General features: G+C 54.6%; 1 protein-coding gene across 3 annotated transcripts in view; it reads right to left on the bottom strand.

The window, feature by feature from the left end:
* CMIP (c-Maf inducing protein) overlaps positions 1–17,401 on the bottom strand; it is a 222,913-nt gene that overhangs the window by 11,359 nt on the left and 194,153 nt on the right. For all 3 annotated transcript variants that reach the window (XM_032486844.1, XM_014558598.2, XM_032486845.1), the window contains 5 exons: positions 13,910–14,263; positions 5,712–5,777; positions 4,434–4,460; positions 4,084–4,132; positions 1,434–1,541 (listed from right to left, as the gene is read on the bottom strand). In XM_032486844.1, coding sequence (XP_032342735.1) covers positions 1,434–1,541; positions 4,084–4,132; positions 4,434–4,460; positions 5,712–5,777; positions 13,910–14,263 — 604 coding nt within the window. The remainder of the gene's footprint in view (positions 1–1,433; positions 1,542–4,083; positions 4,133–4,433; positions 4,461–5,711; positions 5,778–13,909; positions 14,264–17,401) is intronic.

Genomic DNA, 17,401 nt, shown 5'->3' with positions numbered 1-17,401 from the left:
GCCTGCCTTCTTCCCCACGTATATTTTTTTTTCTGCTCCATCATTAACAATTCTGGCACACAAATGCAATCTCTCAGGCTGGGAAGCTGCCAGCTCCCTGACTTCTTTCTCACACAGAGGCCCCATACCAAGGGGTGGGGGAACAACAGGGAGTTGCCATGGTGAAGCTGTGACATCAGAGGAACCCGTGAGAGGTGAGAGAGAGGTGGTGCAGGCAGGCAGGACCGGCATTTCCAGGACACACAGGCCACTCAAAGGGGACCCATCAGGCTGCAGGTAAGGGGTGGAGAGCGAGTGCATAAGGAAAGGAACCTAAAAATAAGCCCCTTTCAAGAAACGTTCCAGAGGCGGTGTCTGGGTTTGTTGTCACTGCACAAACACGGCCGCTAAGTTCGCTGTGGTGTTCTGAGCTGCTCACCCAGCAGAACTGGCCGCCCAAGAGGGATGCGAATAACCACAGCCATCACTTCCAAGCACTGACTGTGCGTCAGGCCCTGGCCAGTCACCTAGCATCTATTAGTGCAGACAATTGCCATGGTGACCCCGAGACACCAGCACTGAGCACTCTGTTCCACAGATGAGGAAACTGAAGCCCAGAGAGGGAGTTTACTGGTCCAAGGATATCAGGCTAGCACAGCACGGCTGCAACCTTAGCCAGGTCTGGCCGAGGCTTGTGCCTTCTCACTGGAGTGGAACATGCATGATTGTGGAACAGAGATAGTTTTGTCAGTAAGCAGACTAGGCCACCCAGAGGAGCACCTGCCCTGGGGGAGGGGCTTCTGGGCTGCCTTTCACCAGACGGACACTCTCTGCTACTGGAGGAAGAGCCAGCTCTGGACAGCGTGAGCCTGGCCAAGAGAGGAACTTGGAGGCCAGAGACCTGTGTGATCTTGGGCCGGCCACTGCACCTCTCTGGACCTGTTTCAATATAGGTGTAGTTAAGGGATAGGGTTGCCATGAAGACTGTTTGATACTGTGCACAAAGAAAGTACTGGAAGTCACCAAGGATGCTGTTATGGGTTTGGTGACCTCAGACCCTCATCTCCAAGTTGGGCCAGTCATCCTGACCTTATTGCAAAGATTGGACAAGCTGGTGGATCTGCAGCGCCTTCTAGGATCCCTGTGCACTTGAAGCACTCAGTCCCTTGAATGTCGCCTGCCACTACAGCAAACCACATGAGCTTGGGCAGTAAACACTTTGTCTGTAAAATGGGGTGACAGGAGGTGTCACCTCCTCACATCCTGAGGGAGCCTGAGTGAGAGCAGGACTGTTAAGCCCTTGGCTCAGTGCCTCCCAGGTAAGAAACAAGAAAGTGACATTTGTGGCTGTTGCCACCACTGCTGTTTTCACCAGCAGCATCCTTTTAGCCTGGAGATTCCCAGGCTGGCCGCAGCCAGTGCTTGCCCCCAGCTCCGGTCCAGTCCCAACGTACCATGCTGGCGAACAGCTCCCCGTCATCGTCGCAGGCCACCCCTCCGGGGCTGTAGAGCTGAAACCAGCCATCTTTGCCAGCACGCACGCTCAGCAGGCACGAGTGGACCTGCCACAGAGAGAAGCACTCAGTCAGCTCCCTGCAGACCCGACCATAACAGTGCCCACGGTCCACACATGCAAATGTCAAAGGCTAGGACAAGTCCTGCAGTTCAGAGATCTGTTTGACTTTGTTTAGTCCAGAGACTCCCAGCCTTCCACTAAATTCCATGGAAGGCCTTCTGGGGAAAACCGTGGTACCTGGAAACCACAGAACTCTAGCCATTTGCCTCCAGCTCTCCAGGATGGAGGGCCGGGCCCTGGCTCAGGTCACTGTCCTGAATGAAGCAAGGCTGTGGCCAAGGCAGGGTAGAGGCACAAGGCGAATGCTCAGACCCAGCCTCCCTTCTCCTATGCCTTTGACGGGGGCATTTCTTTTCTCCTTTCTGTCTGGGTCTCTGCGTCTCCAGCTCCTCTCTTTCTGCCCTCCTTTCTCTCCGAGCCTCTGCCCTGCTCACTCTCTGGGTTTCTGCTCCCTCTACTACTGACCCTTACTCCCAGGGCATCTGCCTGCTTCCCTCCTGAGCTTCCTACTTCACCCTTGTGGGCGAAGACCCTTGGGTGAGTCTCTGTCTTGTTAAACTCCCTCTCCCACTCTCACTGGGACTCGGCCACCTTCTCGTTAGGAGAAAGGGTCTCTGTCCAGAGTGGGGGGCAATTTCAATGCCCAAAGCACAGGTCTCTCCATGGCTCCCAGATGCCTTCCCAGAGCTCCATGAGTCTGTGTGTGGGTGGTGTGTGTGCAAACACGTGTGCTTGTGTGGGAGGAATTCCACATCCACCCCGGCCCTGCTGTAATTGCAGAGAGAGAGAGAGAAACAAAGGCTTTTGTTTCTCCTTCTCCTCCCTGTCCTCAGAAGGAAGCTGAGGGAAGTGTCCCACCATTTCCTTCAGGACTGAAGTACGATCTGCTGCCCAGAGTCACTTACTCACAGATGCTCAATTGATCACAACCCACACACAAGTAAACAGAAAACAGGGGTGGTGGTGCTTTGATTTTTCCCTCTGAGTTGGAAGACGATCAAATGTTAGCTTGTCTGCTTCAAAGAAATAAGGAACCAAGAGTATCAAACTCTATTCAACAGACAAAGAATTGATAAGAAAACAACTCCTGGCTCCATCTAGGAGGGAGGAGGTGGGAGGAAGGAGGGAAGGGGAAGAGAGGGGAGGGAGAAGAGAACCCGGAGAGGAAGTCAAAGGAGCTGGGAGTGAGAGGCAAGGCCAGGGCTTGTCCGCGGCCCCCTTGTGGGTGTTGTCCTGGCTGGTAAAGTCCCCTCCTGGCCCTTGGTGCTGCTGCTGTGCTGCTCTGGGAAGCAGCTGGTACTTTTATTCATCAATGTCAAACTTTGTGTTTGAAATAAAGCCTTGCTTTCCAGGGGAATTCTGAAAATCCGCTTCCATGCACGGTGAGGAACGCTCAGGTTTGAGAATGATGGGGACCATTACTGGTACCCAGATATTTAAAAGCTCCCTGTCTACCATTTTTGCCTTCTCCTACCATGCCTGAAGTTCACTTTTGGAATCAAACAGAATCATGGAACTTAGAACTAGATAATTCTAGATCTTTCTAGAACTAGGTTTTACAGTGTGGCTTTAAGAGAACATATTCTGGCTCCACTGAGAACAACTCCCTCCCTCTGCCCGGCCTTGTCCTCCTGCTCTGCTGGGGGTGCCCGTGCCTGAGCTTGCGCCTGCCTGGGAGCCAGATCCTCACATTCCAGAATCCATGTGCACAGAGAAGGGCCCGAGTGCCTCAGGGCAGCCCCGATTGGCCCGGTGTTCACACTGCAGGGCCAGTTACTGCACGCTCTGGAGCCTGACTCCGTGGGTTCGAATCCTGCCTCGGCCAATGTACCAGTTGTGTGACCTTGGGCATGTAATCCCAAAAGGAGGGTAATTCTGATGTAAAATGGGGCTAGTAATAGCTCCTACTCAGAGGATTCTTGTGAGGATTAAGTGAGAAAATGCATCTTCCTGACATGGGGCGAGCACCCAGTGAAGGCTGGATGTTGTCATTACAGTGATGCAGTGAAGATCGGCTGGGTGCGCTCCCGGCCCACTCTGAGTCCTTGTTCACACAGAGGCTCCAGGACGGAAGGCGGCCCTGAAGTCTGGCTGTTGCTTAGCTGTTGGAGGGACAGAGTAGCCCCTCAGAGAGGCCATAGGCCGTCATGCCCAGGAAATGAAACTCGGCTCAGATCCCAGCTCAGGCGTCTTCCCCGGCCACTGATTCTCAGAATGGCAGTACCACAGAGCATGCAATGCTATCTCGGGGCTGGTTAGGAGCCCTGATGCCAGCCTGGCCCTACATCAAGGCATGTGCTCAAGAGACAACGGGTAGGAAACTGCCTCAGGCAGCCTGAGTTTACAGTGAAACACTGCCATCACGGGCCAGGCTCAAATCCTCAGGGGTGGGGGCTGTGTCTGTGCACAGGCGAGGAGCCTTTGTGAACTGTTCTGAACGCCCTTGGGTGACAAGGAGGCCCTGACAGCCACACGCATCCTGCCGCAGCCCTGACAACACGCCTGCGAGGGAGTGAAGGAGGCCTCACCTCTTGTCGTGGGTCTTCGGCAAACCTTTGAATCACATACTTCAGTTCCCTGAAAGAGATGGGGTGGGGGCAGAGTCATTCCCAGGGTCCTGGCTTGGGTGGACCAGGATGGGGTGCTGAGGGGAGGGCTGGGGCAGGGGAGGGGAGCCTGGCTGAGCTGGTGGGATCAGGAGACGCCTGGACAGGTCTGGACACGTGTCTTGGGAGAACTTCCAGGAGGAGCCATCCTTGCCTCCCAGAATGTACGTGAAGAGGATGGGCCGGAAGGAGGGCTGGCAGCTGGGGATGACCGCAGGACAGTGGACATTCATCCCGGAAGAAGCTAACAAGGGCGTTGCCCAAATACTCACTTGGTGAACTTCTCGTGTGCGAGAGCTCTGGAGCAAAAAACAAAGGGAAAAGTGCAGTGAGCAGGGCACTTTCGAAACAGCACATTGACCCAGAGGTCTTCCTCTGGGGACAGCCAGGCTTTCTGTCTGATTCGAGGAATGAAGAGGTTGAACATGAAACACCAACATTCTGTCCCTGACTGAAACAATGGAACAAAGGCCTCCTTTGACGAGGTGATGGATTAGAGTAAGGGGAACAGGCTGGGCCCCCTGTGCCCCCAGGCCCTGCACCTGTAAACAGGAGTGGCACTCACCGGGACGCCTGTGAGTGTGTGTGTGCACGTGGGCACCAGGGACCCAGGTGTGTTTGTTAATTGTTCCACAATTAAGGTACGGCCGTACTAATTACTGCCATACATCAGAGCGGTGATCGGGGACTGCTCTCCGGGCGAGTTGCGTCAGGGGCCCAGGGTCAAGTGCGTCCCGGTGGCAGCAGCCAATGACGCCACTGCTCTCAGGAGTCAGATTTCTCCGGTCTCAATTCCTGGGGGCTCCAGGGACCAGCCAGGCCGGCAAATGGGGCAATTACTGAGTGTAATGTCCCCCTCGGAGAGCCGCATTTCATAAACACTGGCTCGTTAATCGGCTCCTGGGGGAGTTGGGAGCTGCCTCCTGGGGCCTGGCTTCTTCATATCTATCAAAACAGAGGCCTGCAGGCATTTAGGGCCTTCTCCTTGGGCCATTATCCACCAGAAGCGGTTTCTCCCTATTTTCCTGGGGTAAATTCAATACTGGGATAAGGGCCGGCAAGAGACGCGGAAGGGTCCATCTCTGGCCCCACTCACATGGAGCACAAGCTAATAATCGTAATGCAAGTAATAAGACGGCTTTTAGTGTTTGCTGTAGAGCGGATAAAGCAATTCCATACGCATTATCTTTTGATTTTTACCATGACCCCTGGAGACAGGAGAGGCAGGTTTTCCTGTTCCCATCTGATGCACAATGAAAACCGCTAACTTTACTGCGTGAAGGCATGGTGGGGAGGGCTTTGTACTCTTAGCTCAGTGCAACCATCTCACAAGGCAGTGAGGTGATTTCCCCAGTTTTTTGAGGGGAGGTTTGTGTACCCCCCCAGGGTCCCGCAGCTGAGGACTAAGGATCAACATCTCCATGTTCCACTCTTGTGTGTGTGTCCCCAGGTGCTTCCATGAGCGGACTGGTCCCCCTGCTAAGGCCTTGGTTGGCGATGGGGGTTTTTCTCTCGGGCCGGAGGGTTCCGGAGATTTGTGTGGGACTTACTCTTTGGGGAATGGAATGGGTTGAAGCAAGCTGGCCAGAGACGGTCTCCAGTCATCATAGTCGGACCTGGAACGAGAGGGGACGGCGGTCAGGTCTGGTCTGGATGAGGGGAGGTTTACAGTGCATTGTTACTGAGGGTCAAGATGGGGCGAGTGGCCGGCAGGGACTCATGGGGCTCCAGCTCTGCTCTGGTCACAGCAGCTTCCAGGGGCCCCAGGGGACAAGCAGCTGGTGCCTGCAGCATGGCCTCAAGGCCTGGCAGACAAGCCTGTGCAGAGACCTCCTCACAGCCACTGAAGGGGCTACCCACCTGCTCCCGGGGACTCCATCCTCCCTGATTTGTTCTGTCTTTTGAACTATCGAGGGGTTTTACAGGCTGACATGCATCCCCCTCAAATTCGTATGTTGAAGTCCTAACCCCTAGCACCTCAGGACTTAACTGGATGGAGGTAGGGCCTTTAAAGAGGTGAAAGAGGTAAAATGAAGTCATTAGGGTGGGTCCTAATCCAGTCTGACTGATGTCCTTATAAACAGAGATTAGGCTACAGACACCCAGAGGGACAACCATCTACAAACCGAGGAGAGAGGCCTCAGAGAACGAAAAACACCCACGCTTGATTTCAGAGTTCCAGCCTCCGGAACTGGGAGAAAACATATTTCCGTTGTTTAAGTCCCCTGGTCTGTGCTGGAACTTGGCCCAGGCAGAGGGTGGCCCCAGACCCCAGTCCTAATTCTTGGTCCTATGGCTCCAGGGCTCCTTTAGGTTTAGAATTCACTGTTTTTCAATCTTCTTTTCATCCTTTGGGCCCCTCTGCCCCCTACCCCAAGGAGCTTTCTCAACATTTTTTCCTAATTGCTCTCTCAGTATGTGCTGTATGTCCATATTTTATACCAAAAAAAGAGGACAATCTTTCCACCTCCAAGAAAAAACACTTGCCCCCAGCAATACTGCACACTTTAGATAACCCCTGGGTAGGAACTGTTCCCACCCCTCCTTCTTCCAAATAAACCGGTGATAAGGTGGCAGCCTTCAGAATCCAGCACACACCCCAGAGTGCTCGGAGGAAAGACGCAAAAGCAGGACACACACAAAAGAATTCCCAGAAAAGCCTGCTGGCGTGAGATAAGTCCTAACTAGTGGTACCAACTGAGGTGTACTGAGCACTTACCAGGCCGTGCACTGGGCACAGACTGGCTTACTTAATCCTCAGAACAGGCCCTTGAGGACGGGAGTATCACACCTGCCCTACAGGTAGGAAAGAGAGGCCCTGAGGGCCTCCCGACCCACCCGATCAAGCTCGGAGCAAGGCTTCCCAGCCAGGTCCTAGGACTCCAGTGTCCGAGGCTGGGCACATGCTCTCTGCCACCCGTGGGTGGCTGGGCACAAGGAGCCCTCTTCAGGACACAGAGATCCCTTGTGATCTCATACATGTGTGTGTCTTTTTGGGGGACGGGGGGACCATTGATTTTTGCTAACTTATCTTCCCTCCAAATCCCTCCTCACCTCACCTGTCACTGACTCACGGTTTCCAGAAAATCTAAAAGTAACAGGAGCAAACATCACAGACAGTGCTTGTCACGAGCCAGGGGCTATTCCAAGTACACACACGGTTCAGCCCATATGTTCCTCCCAGAGACCCGGTGAGCTGGCTGCACCTGCCTTCCCCATTCTATAGGTAAGAAGACAGTCTCAGTAAGAAGTACCGGCCCAAGGTCACACAGTTGGAAGGAGCTGGGGTTTGACCCCAGGAGCCCGGCTCTCACGTCTGTGCTCCTACCACTGAACAACATAGCGCCTCATGGCTCCTGTTTCCACAGGCGGAGGCTGGCCCGTTCCTTCCAGAAAAAGCACGCTCACTAGTTTTCTTTAAATAAAACATGTTCTACGTAGAAATGCCATTAAGTACAGAAAACTCTAAGGAGACAGTAACTCACCCATAATCAGAGTTCAGGGGGCCTTGCCGGGTGTGTACATACTGGGCTCCAGGGCCCGGCCCAGGGCTCACTCCTGAGCGGAAGGGGACATGATCAATGAACAGTGCGCATCACCTGTGTCGCTGGGTGCTAAGCTTGGTAAGAGGCTGGGGCTGGGGCAGGGGTCTGGGTGTAAGCCCTCTTCCTCCCGTGTCTCCCCAGCCTGGAGCTTGGCCTCCTGGTGGCTCTGCCAGGGCAGTTCACGCAGGACCAGGAGGGAGATGTGGGGATGAAGAAAGAGGAAGAGTGCAGACAGACTTCCTTCCTGCCCTCAGCCCTGCCCAGCTCCAAGTCTGCGGTTGGCTCCTGGCCCCACTCCAAATGCCAGGTCCAACTGTTTGGGGTGCACAGTGGGTGTGTTGGGCAGAGGGTGGGAAACTAGGAGCCCCGGGGGAACTAGCCAGGCACAGGAATGGGCATGGGATCCCCGTGGCCAGCAGAGCACGTGCCATGAACATTCTGAGAGCAGTGCTGGGCTCCGGGCTGGCAGCCAGGCTGGCCTGGGATGGAAGAGAGAGCTGCAGGCCGGGCGACGAGAGGCCCAATTGCCCATCCCCAGGATGGACAGGTGCCTTAAGCATCCTGAGGGCCTCTGATGAGACTCAGATGTCAAGCACCACACATTTAATCCTATAATCTCCATTTACAGATGAGAAATGGAAGCCCAAAGAGGTCAGGACACCTGCTGAAGATCACAGAGCTAATGAGGGGAGAAGCTGGACTTGAACAAGGCTATGTGAGCAAGAAACCCAGGCCTCTGGCCTCAGGCTGCTCTCCACGAGTGGTTCAGAACCTAGATGGCCAAGAACTGCCTTTCTCTTGCTGCATTTGGGGTGAGTAACACCAGGGACAAGCTGGGTAGGTGAAGGGGTGGATGTGAGAAATGGGGGGCACGGCAGTTCTGAGGATCTGGGGAGCCACCTTGACCTGGCAGAGGCAGCGCATGCTTGGTGGAATTGTAACCCAACTTGACGAGTGCTGCCTAGACCAGAACTCAGACCTGTCCCGTGAACGAGATGCTTCCTCCCAGCACACCATGTCCCCCGATTCACGGGATCTTCTGCATGGCCTGGGGAGAGTGCCGACCTGCCCAGCAGAACAGCAGCCGACGTACCAGCCTGCAGGCCCTGGGGTCACGCGAGCCTCTGAGAAGCCAGAGTCCCCAGCACACTGGTCTGGGTCAGCAGGCCTGGCCCTGACGGCTGTGTGCATGCAGTGCCCAACCTGAACCCCAGCTCTCTCTTGGAGAGAGCAGCCTGGAGAACACAGGCTCCCTCGGGTGGGGGTGGGGGTAGACTCCTCAAAGGGGGTCCCGGGGGGCGAGCTAGGGCAGAACAAGACCTAGGAGACCAATGGGAGATCCATGGTATTTCTAGAAGACCATGAATGAGGCACCTAACGCAGCCCAGGGTTCAAGAAGGGTGTGTCAGGGACACACCTCATTCTGCTTTGCTCCTGCTAGTGTATAGACTTAGAAGTGTTTGCTCCCTCAAAAGGGGAACCAGCTGGCCCAGGGATTAAAATCCAAGGTAAGAAATGAGTGGCCACTATCTCTGAGGCTGGGGACCTGGGTGAATCCCCCCTCCTGCCCTGTCATCCTACCAGGGACCTTCCAGGGCTGCAGAGCGTATCCACTGGCTGCAGATGCTCCAGGGAGCATGTGGGTTTTACAGAGTGACCATGTGTCCCAGGAATTTGCATTCGAAAGTTTCCAAAGAGATCGATTCCTCTATACGAGTACATATACTATGCACAGACATACATGTACTGTACATATATGTATCTCTGCTGCTCTGAAGCTGTCATCTAAAACCCTCGCCAGGAGCCCACGCAAAGATGCTGATGATGGAGGTGGGGTGCCTGTCCTTGCCACAAGCCTGCAGGGTGCCCAGTGCTGTGACAAATGCTTGGTACACTTGAATTCACTGAATTCTCAAGGCAGCCCTGAGAGCCAGAATGTGTCAACAGGGATCCTTATCCTCATTTCACAACTGGAAAACCAAGGCTCAGAGAGGTGGATTCATTGTCCAAAATCACTTTAAATGCTGGGGAGAAAGTTTGGACCCTGGTCCAGCCGACTCCCCAGCCAGTGGGTCTAACCAAGGAGGTGGTCCTTCCACCCCCCAGCCCCAGCCCAGGCACCCAGCTCCCAACCCCGAGTCCCAGTGGGAAGACAGTGGCCAGCGGAGGGCAAGCTGACCTTGAGGAAGGGCTGGCCCTGGTCCACGCCTCCTTAGACTCTCCAGCAACTCTCGCGGACTTCATCCTGTCCTACCATTGCTTGCAACCCCGCTCTCCATCTCCCAGCCTGTTGGAGGCTATTTCAGCCACTTGTTGTCTGCCAAGGTCTCCAAGCCCCCAAACAGTCCCCCTTCCCTGCACTGAACTCCTGGTGTTTCCCCTCAGCTGAGCTGCACCATCTGGCTGAGCCCACTCCTCACCGAGCAGGACCATCCTGGGCGATATCCCCGATGCCTGCCTTCCATGTGTGCCTGCAGATTCCCACACTCCATCCCACTGGACAGGTGACTTCACTGCTTTCAGTGCCTGGTGCTACTCAGATTCATAGGGACTGAGAGCAAGGGCACCAGTCGGGTTCCTGCTTTAGCACAGAACCTGGCTCACCCAGGTGTGCAGTAAGCAATGAAAGAATGCATAAATAGATGGGCAAATCAATTAATTAATGAATCGCACACAGGTGCCCAGCAGGTTAAGAGCTGGACTCTAAACAACTAGAGCCCAGGCCTGCTCTGTCCGGCTCCCAAGTCCACATTCTTTCCATTGCACCATCCAGCCCGGGCCTCCCAGGGCGATGACTTCAGCATCAACCTTGACCTGTGCTGAGAATAGTTTTCCTTTTCAAGAGTCTCCAGGGAACTTTTTGTGGCCTCTGTTAATTTTCAAAGTGTCAAATTCTAACTATTTGAGGTCCTTCCAATGGGAAAACAACTAATCAGTGTCCCTGGCTGCAAGGTGGGCGAGCTGCCCACTCCCCCAGGAAGCATTGGGGCCTGTTCTGGTGGACATGGTTGGCTAGGTTGGGCCAAGATACTAAGCATGGCTTCTTTCGCCCCCTCAACGTGCTGATAAGACCCCTCAATTTCACATAAGTTCCTGTTCTTTCATCCTTTACAAGTTACTCTCATCTGGGAGCCCTCCTATTGATAAGAGCAGATCACTTCTCACCAAGTCCAATGTCACTAAATTCTCACAATAGCCCTTCTGAGGAAGACACCCATTTTAAAGACAAGAAAACTGAGACCGAGAGAAGCCAAGAGTGCTGCCTGCAGTTCCACAGCAGATTAAGTCATAAGACCACATCTCCTCAATTCTCAGATGCACACTTCTTGCAAACCAAGTATGCACTGAATGCCACGTTGGGTTTTTTCCCCTCTCACAGTGCTGTTATTAAATCAATGGTACATCTTACTCCCATCTGTATCTTAAAATAGAGGAAACACAGTTGTAGTGGGAAAGTGTAGTAACTCCCACTTGCCCAGTATCTACGCCTGCAAGGTGCCGGCTCTGTGCTGGGGCCCGGAGCCAGGCCTCCGTCTCACTCTACTGCCTGGAGGCAGCTGTGACTCAGAGAGGGCGAGTAACCAGCCCAAGGTCATAGGCTGACATTGACATCCATGGCCCCTGAACCCAGCAGTCTGGCTCTGAAGACTATCGTACTTTGGAGCGCTTGGACCTGCTGGGGTTTTGTGGATCAGACATGTCTCCAGCCCTCCAGTGGGCCAGTGACTCCAGCAGGCAACAGAGTCAGAGAAGGAAAGTTGCTAGGAACAGAAGTTATCAGGCCTAAATCGTGTTTGGAGTTCCCCCAAGGTGAAAAAGGCTTCTAAAAGTATGAACCCTGCTTCGTGGAGAACTTCTGGCAGGATAGGAGGTGTTCCTCCAAGTGGAGATGAGGAACACCTCCTGGCTCCCAGCAGGCTGCCCCTGCCTGGCCTCCTGACCCCTACCCATGACCTGGCAGCTGGGCAATGCGGGCAGGCAGGAGGTCTGGAAGCAGATCAGCAAGAACAGAATCCTCATTCATGAGCATGTTTATGAAGAAGGAAAAAAAATCTGTATCAACTGCATGATGAAGCTCAAACCCTTAGTGCTTAATGAGAAATAGGAGCCAGCGGAAGGCCTGGGAGCTTCAGGTGTTTGTGGGAAACAGCCAGAGTCAGGGGCCGAGGGGGAGAGCAGGGCTGTCTCTGGCCTGGCGGGGCCTGCCTTAGCCAGGGTGAGGAGGAGACACGGGCCACGGGTGGCCTGTCCCTTGGAGGGCTGCCCACACCCCTGGGAGAAAGTGAGGACTCCTCCAGCCTCGGAGAAACTTGAGACATGTTGTTGGAGATGCTCCCTGAGCAGAATCTGGAATGTGCTCTGGTTAGTGTGGGTGGGGGTGTCGCTAAATGCAGCTGTGCCTCAGCTGGTCCCAGCTGCTGGAACCACGGGCCAGGCTGGAACCAACACCCCAGGAGGCCTCACTGTCTCCTTTCCCGGGTCAAAGCAGGGGCAGAGGAAGTGTTTGGGGAGCCTGTATCCACAGTCTCCTTCAAACAGGAGAAGCCACTGTGCAAAGGTGCATTGGTATTTGTGTATGCACATGTGGGAGTGTGTGCGCATGAACCTGCTCACCTTCACAGAGACCACAGGCCTTGCTTTTAGAGCATGGGGCCTCCCTAGGCACTGCCCATTCACCAGCTCACCAGGCAGCTGGCAGGTGGCCTTCACCCTCCAGGTCATGAGTGCGCTCCAGGCAGCACTTGGCTCTCAAGAGAGCAGAACAAACGCTGCAGAGCTCAGTGATGACGCAGGGCCTCAGGGAAACCCTGGTGACACTGACCAGCCCCAGGAGCCAGGCCCCCAAGATCGAGGGGCCCTGGTGCCCCGCCTCTAGTTAAGCACCGTGCATCGGTCAGATGTGACCATGCTGTCAGGCCCCAATCCCTGGGAAAAGCCCATCTCCCGCCACCAACAGCACCTGGAAAGGCATCCCTGAGAGCAAGGCAGAGTCCTGTTCTCGTGGGAGCAAGTGGGGGAGGCATCTGCTAGGTTCTCCAGGCCACGCTGCCCCACTGAACCCCAGAGCTCAGTGCAGGAAGGAAGGGAAGGGACAACCACCTGGGGCTCCAGGAACCAGGTGTGCTAGTTTGAGATGGGTCTGGGTGGTACAGTGTGAATGTGGCACTGGTAAGACCCTTGGGGACAAAGGGACAAAGACTAAGACCTCACCCCTTCATTCTAGAGTCACACAAGTGAGGCTCAGGGAGGGGCAGGCACAGGCCTGAGGCACCCAGCTCAGAAGCAGCACCACCCAGGGCAGACCGGGTCTCCTGGCTCCCACCAGCCAGGCTGCATGGAGCCTGACCTGCTCACCACACTCCCACCCTGCCCATCAGATGAGGCTGTAGGGGGCGGGGGAGGTGCTGGAACAGGACATCAAATACACACCAAGCACAAAGCAAGCACAGATCACGTAGCACAGAAACACACTCATTATGCAGGCTCATGGGCATATCTGCACACACACAGGGAAACACACACACCAACTCTTGTGCACAAATGTTCACACCCACATGTGTGCACTCACAGCCACTCATGCACAGAAGCAGCACAGGCACCCAGACACAACCACGCTTGTACACTTACACTCACAGGCATTCAAAACACAGATTTGGCCCCTACAGAGAAATCCACATATATCCCACATCCAACACATCCATATGCAGACACACACACACACACACACACACACACTCGGGCAACCACCCATGTGCTGTCATGCCCTCATACACCCAAAGCCACTTACACACATACAAGGACAATTCCAAACTCAGAATGAGCCCACACCCTACACCCTTGCAGAGGTCCACACACAAACATACTTAGCTACCCGTGTGCCCAAGCACATCCTGGCAGGTGTATATACTCACACGTTCTCAAACTTGTGGGTACACATGTATACATTATGCCCATGCATATACCGTACACGCGGGCCCAGATTCTCCACCTGTACACATAGCCCGGCATGCATCCTACATGGATATATATGTACCCCAAATGAATACCCTCATCCCTAAATCTGCATCCTGTGCACCCACACTCATGAGCACCCCAACTCAAGTGTGCACACTCGGCAGGCCCATGCTGGTGTGTTCCCGGGTAGCTGCAGAGCCCAGCCCCTCCCCTACCCGAGGGGCCGGGCAGGCCGAGGGGACACTCACAGCAGCTTGAGGATCTCCACGTAGCAGCCGAGCGTGCGGTCAGCCTGGGGGCCCAGCTCGATGCTCATGGTGCTGCAGGCGGGGCTGACCATGAGGCAGTCAATGAGGTTGGGCTCGCTGTCGTTGCCCGCGCTGGCCGTCAGCGCTGGCTTGGCAGTGCTGGCGTGCTCCACCTCCACGTGGATCTCGCTGGAGGCCACGACCACCGATTTGAGCCGTGCCTCGGACAGCGTGGCTTCCTGAGACACCAGGTCCGGGCTGGGGTGCAGAAGGCGCAGAGGTAAGGTGGGCTTCCGGTCGCAGGGCTGCTGGCAGCCATTCCGTATCTCCTTCAGGCTGGGGGAATTGTCGCGGCTGGGGGAGAGGTGGAGAGGGGTGTGAGGACAGGCCCTGGGGAGTCACAGAAGCCGCGAGCTGTGTTCTAGTGGGTGCTCCCAGGCGCCAGGCTGCACCCTGCTAAATGCCCCCAGGCCCCACGGCAATGCTGTGAGCTGGTGCCACCGGATCCCATCCCACCAGTGAGGAGACAGGCTCAGTCTGAGAAGGCAGCTTGCTCAAGGCCTCAGACAGGGAGAGTTGCACATGGTATCCAAATCCAGGCTGCCTGGCACTAAGGCACACGCTGTAGTCCCAGCACACAGCAGGCATTTGGCAGAAACTTGTGGAATGAATAAGTCAATGTTAACCTCTACACAAGAATCGTAAGGGCCTCAGTGTTCACCTCCACCAAGAAGCCTTCCCTGGCCACCTTCCTGACACACCAAGGAGACCTGCTAAGCGACCATGCTTCTTGTCACTTCCTGTAGTCTAACTGCCTGCCTCCCCTGATGCCATAATGTCCCACCTCTGCCAGGTGAGAAAGTCAGCATCTGCTTCTCCACCTGTGAACCCACTTCAAAGGGGCACCAAACCCCAGATCTCACCCCCTGGAGTCTACAGGTCCCTCCTGACCACAGCTCCCCCAGAACCCTTGGCTAACCCAATATTGACAGCGTCTCCACTGACTGGAGGAACAATGCTCATGCAGGCTGTTAACGGGTGTGAGCTAAGAAAAGGGCACTATGGCATCCTTGAGGTCACATGTTTTGGGGAAATGCTGAGCCCAACACAATGAGATGAGATCTCTTTATGGCAGGACTTGTCAGAGCTTTGAGGCTGAATAAAATGCCTCCTCACTGGGTGCTTCCAAACATTACAGGGAGGCACGTTAGAAGGAAGGGAACTCCACCAATGAGTTTCCTTTGTTGGTGTCCCTGGCACAGGGCTAAATGCTATCACACAGACCACACATACATTCTCAGATATCTCTGAATGGTAGGTATTATCACCTCCTTGGTACAGGTGAGTAAAGACGCTATCAGAGGTCAAATGACTACCCTGGATCACATAGCTTGTAAGTAGAGGGGGCTGGGATTTGAAGCCAGGTCTCTGCACTTCCAAAATCCTGTATGGGCCCAGGCAGGTCCTCCTCCTCCAAGAAGTCTTCCAGGATTTCTTCCACCAGCCACCCTCACCCTTCCTGGCTCAGAGCTTTCCACTCCTGGCTGGGCACTAGTATCCCTTGGGGCACTTCTAAACATCCTGAGGTCCAATTAGGTTGGAATCTCTGGGGTGGGGTCCAGACACCAGTAATTTTTAGGGATTCCCGTGTGTGCAGCCAACGTTGAGCCCACTGCTCCAACATACTAAGAACTTGATGATATGATCACGAACAGCTGCTCATCAGTCCCTCTCTAAATGTGCCACATGCACGTGCCTGTCCTTCCAAAGAGACGTGCACGCTCCTTATGCACAAGGACTGCGTTGAACACAGAACTCACGCCTGATGCACTCGGAGGGCCTGAATTCACCCATGTGTCATGAGCCAGGCCTGAGCTAAGCCCACCAAGGATGTCTGATAAACATACTTTAAACCTTGCTGGAGAAAAACAAAACCCATTAGCTAAAGTCCGAGGATTCAGTGGCTGATGGAAAATTGTGTGTGGTCTGGTGGGGGAGGCGGTGGAGCTATCTTCATGCGCTCAGAGCTAATTTGCTACCCAAATGCTCAGCTCCATCCTCTTTGCCTTTGCTGGGATTTAGGAGTGGATTTTTCAAGGCTATTTGGCTCAGACTGGGTGATTTTCCAGCAAGCTACGTTAACCTGGGTCAAGCTGTCTGTTCTTTTGTGTGTGAGTACATCACGTACCCACTGAGAGCACCATGGACGGGCCCATAGGACATCGTGGGGCTTTATCTTCCAGGGACTGACCAACAGGGTGGGATGGGCCTGAGCCCAGGAAAGGTCTTGCAGCCCTCGGCATGATTTCCAAACTGCTGAGGGCTCCAAGGGGGCTGGGCTGTTTTGAGCCAGGCGTTGGAGGAGGCCTGTGGCAGGCGGCAGGACCCGCCCGGCCCTCCCTAGGTTTTCACCCTGGGTACCTAGTTGCAGCCACCACCAAACGGTATCCCAGGGTCACACTGGGCCCCTGCAGTCCACCCTCCCTGCAGCAGCAGCCCGAGGAGGGTCTGGAAACTGACATCAAGTCCCTTTCTGCTTAAAATCTATTGGCGACTCCCACGCTCTCAGAATAAAAACTGAAACTGACACACAGCTCTGCTGCTCAAAGTGTGGTCCCCAACCAGAGGCATCAGCATTACTGGGAGTCTGTTAGACAGTCTCAGGCGCTGCCCCAGACCCACTGAGCCTGAGTCTACATTTTAACATGACCCCCAGGAGCAGCTCAGCACTGCTCCACCATCCATTCTGCGAGGGCAGGGGCCCCACTGGCTCGTTCACTTTGTACCTGTCAGCACCTGGCACATAACGGGCCCTCACGATACAAGAGTTGAGAGGACAGGGGAAGGACAAGGCTGGCTGCTGCTGCCCCTAGTCCCCTATCTGTGCAACAGCACGCACGGCTCCTGATTCTGGCTCTTTCCACCTCTGCCCTTCTCCTCAATGGGAGCTGAGAGAGACTTCTTTCTGCTTTCTGCTCCTATTCAGGGAAACTCTGCTCTAGGGCCCCTCTGATTTCCTTCTTCTTTTTCTTTCTTTTAATATAACATGTTTCAGGGCAGAGAACAGGCACTTGGGAATGACCAGTGTGACACCTCCAGGTTGCCCCAACTGCACAGGTTTTTAGTGATGTTCCACTGCCTTTTAGGGATGGATACATACTCCTGCTGTGCCTCCAGCTTGAGTGGTGCCTGGACACATTTTGGTCCTCATGGAGTTGTGCAGTGTACCTCTCCAACAACTAGACAGGGCAGCTGCCACAGATGCCACCTATGCCCTGCGTATCATATCCTCTCTAATGACCCCAGGGATCAACGTAGAAAGTTCTGTACAACTAGTGGCATTCGCGTCACTCTTCATCCCAGGAGCCATCATCAGTCTGGGAAGAATGGGAGTTGGTAAGTAACTACTCCAGCATCACCATCCCTCAGGGGAAGGACTCAGAGAACATTCCACATGGTCTCCCAGGAGGTCCCAGTGGGGAAGGCATCGGT

Source organism: Camelus ferus, chromosome 9, assembly GCF_009834535.1.
Source record: "Camelus ferus isolate YT-003-E chromosome 9, BCGSAC_Cfer_1.0, whole genome shotgun sequence".
NCBI classification, from domain to species: domain Eukaryota; kingdom Metazoa; phylum Chordata; class Mammalia; order Artiodactyla; family Camelidae; genus Camelus; species Camelus ferus.
Note: the sequence above shows the minus strand (reverse complement) of the source record. Positions and strands in the feature narration are given on the sequence as shown.